Source organism: Camelus ferus, chromosome 17 (assembly GCF_009834535.1).
Source record: "Camelus ferus isolate YT-003-E chromosome 17, BCGSAC_Cfer_1.0, whole genome shotgun sequence".
NCBI lineage: Eukaryota > Metazoa > Chordata > Mammalia > Artiodactyla > Camelidae > Camelus > Camelus ferus.
Genome location: NC_045712.1, coordinates 24340826 through 24352873, shown reverse-complemented (window position 1 = coordinate 24352873; position 12048 = coordinate 24340826). Strand labels below are relative to the sequence as shown.

The 12048-nt window shown below is 35.5% G+C and overlaps 1 protein-coding gene across 2 annotated transcripts in view; it reads right to left on the bottom strand.

The window, feature by feature from the left end:
• DCAF1 (DDB1 and CUL4 associated factor 1) overlaps positions 1-12048 on the bottom strand; it is a 67944-nt gene that overhangs the window by 44710 nt on the left and 11186 nt on the right. For both annotated transcript variants that reach the window (XR_004312150.1, XM_032458396.1), the window contains exons 3-5: positions 8899-8975; positions 6680-6753; positions 4319-4432 (exon numbers count right to left, since the gene is read on the bottom strand). Coding sequence is in view for 1 of the 2 variants with exons in the window: in XM_032458396.1 (XP_032314287.1) it covers positions 4319-4432; positions 6680-6753; positions 8899-8975 (265 nt within the window). In the remaining variant the exon portion in view is untranslated. The remainder of the gene's footprint in view (positions 1-4318; positions 4433-6679; positions 6754-8898; positions 8976-12048) is intronic.

Genomic DNA, 12048 nt, shown 5'->3' with positions numbered 1-12048 from the left:
ACACTTCCTAACTCATTCTATGAGGCCATCATTACCCTGATATCAAAGCCAGATGAAGACAGTACAAGAAAACTATAGCTACCCCTTTTCAATACTGATGCAAAAATCCTCCATAAAATACTAGGAAATTGAGTTCAGCAGCAGAGTAAATGTATTACATGACACAGTCAAGTGGATTTACCCAGGAATGCAAATATGGTTCAAAATACAAAAATCAATCAATGGAACAAACCACATTAGCAGAATTAGTGTGAAATTAATTTTTGTGAACTAGCAAGAAAATCACATGAGCATGTCAAATGACGCAGAGAATCTGAGAAAAATCAACATGTTTTCATTAAAAAGCACTTAATAAACTAGCAAAAGAAGAAAACTACCTCAACAAAATAAAGGCCAGGTATGAAAAATTCACAGCTAACATTATAGTCAACAGTGAAAGGCTGACAGGCTTTTTCCCCTACAATTAAGAACAAGACAAGACAATGTCTGCTTTCACCAGTTCTATTCAACATAGTACTGGAAGTTCTAGTCAGAATTAGGCAAGAAAGAGAAATTAAAAGTACATATGTTGTAAAGGAAGAAATAAAATTATCTCTGTTCACAGACAAGACCTTATACATAGAAAACAATAAAGACTCCACACACGTACTCACACACACACACACACACACACACAAAACTGTTAGAATAAATGAATTCAGCAAACTAGGACACAAAATCAACACACAAAAATCAGTTGCATATCTATATACTAGTAATGAAAAATCTGAAAAGGAAACACATTCAATCACTTAAGAGGCATTTTCTTTTTAGTACCTTTCAGATAACTACTCTATTTAATTACCGTTTGTTTAATTGTTGACTCCGAATCATGGAGGACTATTTGTTGGGATTATTTTGCAGTATTTTTGTGAATTCACTTTTTGTGGAAATTGCTTTTTCCGTGAGAATCCCTTGTGGCCTGGATTGTGAGACCCTCCTCCCAGAGAAGTTTCACATTTGCTTTTGCCAGACACACAAGGAATATCCAGAACAATTTTGCTGTTGCCAGTAATATCTTGACTTTGGGGTCCCTAATCATATGATAGAAATTTCAAACATAAACCCAAATAAGGCCCATGTCCAGAGTTTCTCAAAGAAGACTTACCTGCCCCTAAGAGTGGAGTCAAAGACTGAGAAACCTGTCATTTTCCCAAAGCAAGAGGCAGATATATTTTCCTCATTGTTTCAATTAAGGTCCTTTGGGAGTCGCAGTTTTACACAGAGGTCAGGGTCTCCATTCTAACTCCTCACCCAAGATTTTGTCTCCTGTCCTCAATTACTCCTTTGGTTTTACAGTTGGCTCTTCATGTCTGGCACCTAGGGATTTCTCTTTCTAAGAGTTTGTTATAGTTTACCCAGAATTTGTATTTGTCTTCAACAGGAGAGCTTGTAAGTTATCCTGGTCAATCATCTTGGTAGATCTGGGTTTCCTCCCTTCTGTCTTAAAACCATTTCTTTCCTCTCTGCTTCTAAAACACCGCAGACTCATGGTTTTCTTCCTACCTCATGGAAGACTGTGAGGATTAAGTGACATAATACAAATCAAATGCTTGGCACAGGGCTGGCACTCAATAAATAGTAGCCATCCAACTGACCCCATGAACACTTTCTTCATAAAACACCTATTAACATTTTAGAGGAATTTTAATGACTCAGAGTATGAAATCTTGAAAATGCCGACTTATACTTTCTGAGATTTCATTCTCTCCAATTCTATCCCTCCCACCTCAAATAATTTAAGACAATCTCAAAGAGAACTGTTAAAGCAGTACTCTTAAAGAGTTAAGTCCATAAAGGTCCTGATCTTACTGGACTAAGAACAAACACTGACAAACTAAACAGTACGAAAAACCTGGTACATAAACAATATAAAAGTACTCAGTTCTATACTATACTTAATATAATGAAGAAACTATTCAGTCAGTTAATTATTTTATTTTATTTTTGGGGGAGGCGAGATGTAATTAGATTTACTTATTTATTTATTTATTTTTTTAGAGAAGAAACTGGGGATTGAACCCAGGATCTCGTGCATGCTAAGCATGTGCTCTACCACTTGAACTATACTCTTTCCCTCAGCCAATTAATTTTAAATAAAAATGAAATTTAAAGCTATTTCAATATCTCTGAAAGTAAAAGCCAGCAACTTTTTAAAATAGCTAGAATACAACTGATTTAGTAACTTACAACTAGCTCTTAAATAAAAAAGAAATGAAATAGAAAATATAAGAATGCATGCTGTACACCAGAAACTGCCATAACATAAACTGACTACACTTTAATAAAAATATATTTTAAAAAAAAGAATGCACTGCACAAAGGGTAAACAATGTTCAAGAAAACTCTCTTTCATATATATAATGTATGGACTGAGTTGCAATGTAAAAAGAAATGTAAAGTGTGTAACTATGGTTCACAAAGTTTGAGAAACACTGCTTTAAAGCAATGAGTCTTAACTGTAGCTTTGTGACACACCAGTAGCCAATCTGCCCAAAAATAATTTTTGACTCATTAATTTAACACACTATAATTAAATGTTTTTTAAAGAAGTAAAACATTAATTAATACCAAAAAATGTGTACAGGATGTTTCTGAAGGGTAAAAGACCATCATGTAATCCAATGGTAAGGTCTCATAAGGTCAAAGAGGTTAACAATCTGTGCTCTAGGACAATGGATTCAAGGCAATGTTATTTCCAACCTAATACAGCATTATCTTTGAATAATTTACCTCTTCCAACTTAACAGAAATCAGTTATTAAAGAAACAAAACTGTTCTTGCAGAAAGCTTTGTTATTCAAAATATCCCTCATGTTTCCAACATCTGAAGGGTAGTCACTTCATTCTAAACAAACAACGATGAACTATAAAGGACTAGAGATGATTTTCCTATAAATGGCAACCAGGAAACTTTTACAAAGCATGGTAAAATCATCTATAACCTTCAATAAATCTTGCATGTACAAATATACTGCTATAAATGCTTCATTTTCATCCTGGTTTTCAAAAGAATTCATGTTAAAACACTTTTGACAAGGAAATAGATTTTTTTAGTCTCCCACAATGGCAGCTAATTGGAGATTCTTAAATCTGTTCTGCACAATATTGCAAAATATAGCATTCATTACAATTTTACTTTCTAAAATACATTATGTAGTAAAATTCGTGTAATAAAATTTTCTCAAAAGTTAAGAAAATCTATTTCTAGCTCTTTCATTTGGTTTATATGTTTAGCCATACTGAGACTTTCAGATTGTTTCAGAAGAATTAAATTTTTAGCATCTTTAAAAACAAAGAAAGCTATGTGGCATACCCAGTTCACACTGCAAACTCTTAATGCTAAGGTACAAAATATTTATATTGCTTCTAGAAATAGAGCAACTAATTTTTGGCAGTCGAAGGACACACCCAGTCACTATCAAATTACCATTTTCTGGTCTTCATAGCACTTATCCTTACGTGAAATTATCAGTGTCTGCCCTCCCAAACACGTATATAAATGTAAGCTCCTATCTTGCTTACAAAATATTCCCAGCACATAGCATAAAATACAGCACTGAATAGGTCTTCAAATATTAACCAAATGAATATTAAATATCATCAAATATAGGACAGGCTTGCTCACAATACAAAGTCCTTTATCACTGGGGAAGACCACTCATCATTAAGAATAAGAGTTTGGATAAGATCATAAATCCATTCTAAAAATATATGATCTTGGGGGGGTGGGAACAGCTCAAGTGATAGAGCACATGCTTAGCATACATGAGGTCCTGTGTTCAATCCCCAGTACCTCCTCCAAAAAAAATAAATAAACCTCCCCTCTAAAATAGCAAAGAAAAAAAAAGTGAAAGTTTGGTAGCCATGTCAATACACAATAAAGGAAGACTATTTAAAAAAACAATATTATCTTAAGATTTTTTTTTACTTTTAAAAAATTTATTTATTTATTTTTTGCAGGGGGGATGTAATTAGGTTTATTTATTTGGTTTTTTTCAATGGAGGTACTGGGGCTTGAACTAAGCATGTGCTCTACCACTTGAGCTATACCCTCCCCCACAATCTTAAGATTTTAAAAAATACTACAGCACCCAAACAGCAAGTACTCATTAAAATAGTTACTTCAAATTTTTTCTTATTGTCTTGATTTCTTAAATTCCTGTAATACAGATTACTACTGTAATAAGAAAAAACATAACAATTATCTTAAGAGACAAATCAAACAAATCACCATTCAATTAAAAAATAAAATGGTTTCTTTTCTTTTCAGTAAGTACCTTTTCTTGAAAGACAACAGCAGTTTCCAGCCCTGGCATGATGTCCAGTAGGAGTCTGCAAGCTGCAGTGTTTAAAGGTGGCTCTCGGCTTGTCATCACATATGCATTTACCAGCTGTAAAGAAAAGGGATACTTTAATCTGAAATTCAATCCAATCAACTTAATGAAGTCTAATAAATCCTTAATACAGTTCCATTGCTTGCCTAAAGTGTACTGAAGAACACTATACCTATCATTACCAATTAAACCTTTAATTAGATAAACAAGTTCATACTGTTTAGCACAGGGAACTATATCTAATATCTTGTAGTAACTTATGGTGACAAAGAATATGAAAATGAATATATGTATGTTCATGTATGACTGACACATTGCAAATTGACTATACTTCAATAAAAAATATATACAGAAAAAAACTTTAATTATTATAGTTATGATCCTGCTGAGCCATAATATCATATATAATTTCTTCTTCAGCTTTAAAGCCAAACCTCCCCCTAAAACAGTAACTCAGCAATCACAGAAATGAAAGATCAAAGGGTATCACAAAGAAATCACCCCCCATCCTCACGTACACTTTTTCAGATGGATAAAGCAGGGCAAGATAAGCCTCCCTTAACTACCCACATTTTTAACAATGGTTAATGAAAAACTTGATTTTTATATTTATAAATAAATGTATTAATAAAACTTTCCTTTTGGCAGTCATCATATATTTACTAAATCCCTACTACTAAGTGGCATTGTGTTCTGTTGCTGGGTATACAATTCACTGTTGAGTGAATAAGACACAGTCCTACCATCAAAGGATTCATAATCCAACACAGGTGACAGCTGGAAAAACAAGTATCTACCATAAATTTGGGATGCTACAGAAGCCTATGAGAGGCCGTACAAAGGCAAAGATCTCAGAGAAGGCTTTAGAGAGGAAAGGATTCTAAGCAAGAACATAAAGGACAAGCAGGGGTAGCTAAGGAGGAGTTGGAAGGAGAGGAGGGCCAAAGGGCAAGAACTGAAAATTGAGAGAACAAAGGCCAGAGACAGACTGGGTTTATAAACCAAAATAAGAAACTTAAATTTTATCTTGAGGGCAATGAGAAACCACTAATGGATTTTAAGCAAGAGAGTACCATGATCACTTTTTGCATTTCATAAAGATATCTGGGCTACAAAGAATGGGTTGGAGGAAGACAAGAAGAGAAACCAACTAAGAGGCTATTGCACTAATCAAGAGATAGTGGTGGCTAAACTAAGGTCTGGCAACAAGGGCAGAAAGAAGTGGAGGGATTTGTGAAGGTTAGGGGAAAGGAACAATAAGACCTATAAGTTCACTGAATAAGAAAGCTTACAGGAATAAACGATAACTTCTAGCTGGTTGAAACACCATTACTGAGCTAGAGAACAAGAGAAACAGACTGTGGGGCAAACAATTAGACATGCAGAATTCAAGGTGCCTGTGGGAAATAACCACGTGGGAATGTCTAGGAGGCAACTGGAAGTGATATGAAGCTGAGAAAAGACACCAGCAATAAAGAAATATAATTAGGTATTAATATGATACAAATAATACTAACAGCTAATAATTACTGAGCCCTCATGTGCCAGGTTCTGAGCTACGCACTTTTCATGCTTAATTTCATTCAAAGATTACAAAAACATTTTAAGGTAAGAACGATCATCCTTATTTTATAGATCAGGGAAATAAAGCTTGGGGAAAATAAAGCTTGAAGAGGCTTAAGTTGCCTAAAGATCAAAATGTCAATGAACAATGGAGCTGCACTTCAAGCCAAAACATGGACCCCAAAGCCCATGCTCTCAAGCATTATGCTATTCCACATCCAAAAACAAACCTAACAGCCACAATGTACTGAACAATTACTATGTTCAGGAACTATAAGTAATACATGTATATTTTCCCCCCTCATTTACTCCTCAACAGACTTAAGTAAGGCACCTTTCTCTCCCTCCACATACCCAATGCACACACCGATACTGTCAGTGCAGAATCATGCTGCACACAACACTCATTTTTCTATTCAGGAACCCAAGAGGACTCCTATATCTCCAAACTCAAAATCATCTTGCCCCAGAATGAGCACAGACGCCGTGGGAACCCTCGCCAATATTCAACTGAACAAACTACACACCAAAGAGAAAACACCCTGGCCACAACCAGGACTTTGGTAATAAAGAAGTCCATGATTACTCTTATTTAATTGAACCAATACCAAATGTAAAAATCTACCCAGTCTATTCCCAACTTTGGAAAGGGTTCAGGAGAAAGCAAACTATTTACAAAAAAAACAATAAAGGTATAGCATCTGGTGATGATCTCTGGAGAAAAGTAAGAAGCAAACCTACTGCATTCATGAAATCATCATTCTTGAAGAGTATTCTCAGCAAGTGGCCCAGCATACACTCTGGATCAGCTCGACCTACCAAAAGAAGAGGGGAGGAACAAACAAAGGAATGAGTAAGTCATCCCACTCAAGCAATTTAGACCTCTGGAAAGGCACCTGGGTTGTTCAAGTGTTTTTAAAAGGTCAGCAAAAATAAACAGAAACAAAAGATTCTTTTGATGAATTAGATTTCATAAGAAACATTTTTTAAAATTAAAAGTGACAATAAAAAATTTGAGATGCTGCTCTCTAACCTTCCCATTATCCAGCATTTGCCTACACATCAATGACAAATCAAATAAATGAGCACTAGACCCAGACCAGCATCACTAAGAGTATACAAAGTCTACAAAAGAATCATATGGGGGCCTAAGAGTCAGAAAAACCCCAATTTCCCAGCCAGAGAAAGGAAGGAAGCACAGCTTCTTTTTGATGGGTGGCCTGGAGAAGACAGGCTCCAAGCCCAATCTCTCTTTCAACTATAATGCCAACAGCAGCAGAGATGTGTCCTCAAACCTGTAATGACACCCCAGGTTTGGGGGAGGAGGGGAATCCCACCAAGAAATCACCAATTCTAAAGATAAAGTAACATTGGCCATTTTAACTTCTGAGCTCCTGAGGATAGAGAAGGCCAGGAACCCAGGATCTACTCAACACATAGCCTAAAAGTAAAAGAATTAGTTAATGGTCAGGAAAATTCTTGGTTTGTTTTTTAAACAGATACCATACATTTCATTTAATTTTCATTTCAGAGTGACAAATTTAGTCAAAGGATACAATTTAGGATGAAGAAAAAATGTAAACTGCTGATAAAGTTTTTACCAAGCTGTAATGAATATCCCAAATTCACAAAAACAGAAGTTAGAGAACGATATTATAAAAACAAATGAGGATATCAGATTACCTAACTTTCTCTGTTTATAAATAATAAAACTGAGACCTTCATTTTTATTAACAGAAATTATGCCTAATGACAGATATTGCTTAACGTAAGAAGTAGGGAGGAAAAAAACTGTCTTTAAATTTCTACTGAAAAAAGGAGTATCATTCTGACTTTCCTTTCTTACTTGTTACTATTTCATCCTTTCCAAGGCAATGCACTAAGCGTAATTATCTTTTAATTCTTTTCATAACCCCAGTGAATTAACTTCATTTCTTATTTCATATTCACTTTCATATTTCTTCATGCTATGATTGCCTTACTGACGATGTGACTTAAACAGGTAAATAGTTCTCAAAATCACAAGTAGGGATGTCTAGGACAAGAGCAACAGGTAATGTCACATAAACAAAGAACACTCAGTCTGAAATGCATAGCTTATTCAGATTTGAGAATAAAAGTCCAAGAAATAGAAATAAACTCTGGAATATTCAGGTAAATGCTTTTATTTTTATAGGTCCCACTCTTTCTATTTCTCCACATACAAAATTTCAGACTCTTGACTCATAAAGAACTGCTCTGGCTTTATAAAGAGAAAGTTTATATGCAGTGTGGGCCCATTCCACTTAAGCTTTGTCCCCTTATAATCTACCTTAGAGAAAACATAAAATGGCAGTCTCAAGTCACATACAGTTCTATATTATAGCAAATTCCATGCCGAAGCAGGCTCGGTTGTCATGGCTCTAATTAAATTAGCCCAAAATAAAACCACATTAATATGAGATGGCATATATTAGCTACTGAGACACTAAAATAGTCATCAAGAAGTCTGTTTATTATTCAAGATTCCAAGTATCAATTTCATAACTAAACGCAAGGCACTGAATGCATTCTCAACCACATTTCCCCATTAGTAAAAGGATAATTACCATTGTTAGAAAGGCAAAGGCACAGAGGATAACATTTTTTGGTTTAAAAGTCAAAGAGGGAAGATATTTTTCTCTTTTTAAATCTTTGTAATCCTATCAACCGAATTAATAAGGTATACTTAATATAATTTAGTTTCTTTAAGTTATAACTAACTTTTTAGTAACTCCTTTTTGATACATAAATATTTAAAATACTTCAGTTTTTCCAGGAATTTATTTTTCCTCACTGCCCCTACCTTGAGCAATATTTTAACAAGTAAAAGGTCTTAAAACTTAGCATGAAAGATGTTATTTCAATTGAAAAATAGTCCCTATATTAAGCAATTTTTTGTATGAAAATTAGAGCCAGGTTTAAGAGAACACAGGTCTCACCAGGATGTCGATCATCAAATGGGTCTGGATCCCCCTTACGATATTCTTCAGTCTCTTTTTCAATTAATTCAGACATCCTAGCACAAAGGGAAGACAGGATCAATTCTAGACAAGCATACAGAAAAAAATGTACCACCATCTGCAGTAATCAATTCAACAGTCAAGATACAAAATAAAAGCAAAAAGTCACAAAAAGGGCATTCTCCTGACAAACATAAAGATCTATACATTATCTTGTAAAACAATTTCCACTCCCAAATTCATCCTTCTCTCCAACTCTCCTGTCTCAAAAAAAAAAAAAAAAAACTACCACCCCCTCAGAAGCCAAAAACCTAGGAGTTATCATTAAAGCCTTCCTTTTCTCATCCCCCACAACAGAAATTCCTATTAGCTCTACCTACAAAATATCTCCTGACTTCAATCATTTCTTTAAATCTTGACCATTCCTACCTTTGTCCAGACCAACTTTATCAATTTCCTGGACTATGTGCAATAGACTTTTCCCTGGTCTCCTTGTTTCTTGCTTCTATGCTTAACCTGACACAATTCATCTCCAACCTCCAATGACTTACTACAACAACTTGAATTAAACCCAAGCACTGCCATGGTTTACACTGGTTTTTGTCTGCATCTCTGACCATTCTACTCCTGCACTCTTCCTTTATTAAGCTGCAGCCACATGGCCTTCCCTACTCTTCAGAGTCCAAATTCATAACTACTTCAGGGCTTTTCTAGGTTACCTCAGCCTATAATATTTTTCCACCCACTCAAGCTCCCATCTCCGCCCCAAGCAACCACTCATCTGCCTTTTCTCACTAAAGATCATTTTTCCTGTTTTAGAATTTCATATAAATGAAATCATATATACTCTTTTTATGTCTGACCTTTTTTTTATCCATTTTATTTTTTTCATGTTATTTGGGGGGGGTAATTAGGTTTATTTATTTATTTTAATGGAGGTACTGGGGATTGAACCCAGGACCCCATTCATGCTAAGCCCAAACTCTACCACTAAGCTATACCCTCTCCCTTACGTCTGGTTTCTTTCACTCAGCACACTGAGTCATCCATGTTGCTGCATGTATCAATTGTTCTTTTATATTCACACATTCTTTGGAAATAAGAAAAATCACTTATTGAGTACCCTAAGCAAGACTGACATTTTAACCTATTACAATGACAATCAAATACAAGGCTATCATGCTCTCCAGTATCCAGCATGCTCTGTCCCAACTCAAACTCTCCTATATGCTTTATTTCCATAAAATCATACTTCCTAGTCTTAAGGATAAAGCTACCTACAAATTCTTGCCCACTTTGGTATATTTTTCTCCATCAATCTTCAACAGTATTTCTACCTTTCCCCCTAAACCTGAAAATTCTCTTTGCCACAAAGGGTGACCACACAAAATATACTTTAAATTACATATTATAAGATCTACTAGTATCTCAGCAGAAACTAGACAATATAGCACAGCAGAAGTTAAAAACATGGATTCTGGAGTCAGATAGCCAAAGTTCAAGCCATACCTCTTCCACTGTTTGTGACTTTGGTCAAGTTACCTAACCTCTCTGTGCCTAATCTGTAAAATGAGGGTAACAGTCCCTATCTTATAGTTCCCCTGAGGTTTAAGTTAATATATGTACTTTGCTTAGAACAGAGCTTGATATGTCAGAACTATTTAGGTACTGTTCCTATGAAAACTGGAAATCAAAAACAAATAGAAAACCAATTAATTAAAGGTAGATATTGACTGGGATAGGGCAGGAAGGAGACATCTGGAGGTGGTACTCATGTTTTGTAACTTGATTTGGGTGATGATTTCACAAGTAAAGAATCCATCAGGCAGAGCACTATATAGTATATACAGTCACTCCTCAGTATCTGCAGGAAATTGGTTCCAGGACCCTCCCAGGGATACCAAAATCCTTGGATACTCAAGTCCCTTATATACAATGTCACAGTACCACACTGGCCCTCCACATCCACAGATTCAAGCAACCATGGATCGACTATAAGTTGTATCTCAATAATATAAAAAAAACCCCACAGAACCCAGGTTAAGCTCATATAGCTTGGCCCAATGCCAGTCGCTTTTCACAGAATCAAGTCAAAATACTTGATTATAATAAAACAACATAAAGAATAAAAAGTCAATTAAAGTTATAAACAGTTGTGTATTTTTCTTAGGAAAATGGCCAAAAAGATAATTAAAAACAGTAGTCAATAAAAGAGTAGGTAGGCCTGAAATTCATTTGCTTTCATGGAATACAGCAAACACCCAAATCCACAGCCAGCTGGGGAAGGGGGGGTAAGGGGTGACAGATGTGAATGTACTTTAGGAAATATCCAGTGAACAGACCCACAATTTGGAGGATGGTAGCAGCTGCCCCTCTCTAAAACAAACTATACTCTTCTCATCCTACTGTCTCTTAAAGTCTCCATCTAACCTTGAAGATCTTTTTAAGAGCTTGTTCCATACAACGTTATCTTCCATTCCTACTTTATATTAACCCTCCACTCTGGTGAGGCCCATTTCTTCACTGCCACAAAAACATGTCCCAGTTCATTCTCCCCTGGATGCCTTTTTCAGTCACATTTTCACTTTTCCTAGAAAACTCTGTCTCTGCATATCATCAAGCTATATTCTACCAACTTTCAAGTCCTTGTTCCAAGGAATCTTTACCACATCCTGTAACTGGAAAGCCCACCAGAATTGGAGTTAAAACCCAGTATCCTAACTTTAGCTTTCCATCGCCCGACTATGTAGTCTTTTGCAAGTAGCTCTGAGGATGCCTACCTTTTAACAATGTAGCTCTCAGTGATATTTTTAGTGACAAATGAGGAAGCCAGGGTTCAGAGAAGTGTCTCCTACAGTTCTGACACACAAAACGTCCTCAAACATTTGTTGAGTAAATAAAAAAACTGACTCATTCAAATCTTTCCATTCTCTTAGCCCCTACAATATTTACAAACCACACTGCCCAATCTAGCACTTCATTATATACTACTTGTACAACTATGCATTGTTTTGTATCCATTAGTTGCCTCCCATACAGTTATCTCCTTGAAGACAAAGCCCCTCTATTTTAGGCTTTGCACTGCTGAATACCATAGCATAATTACAAAGTTCAGGGTCGAATATGATA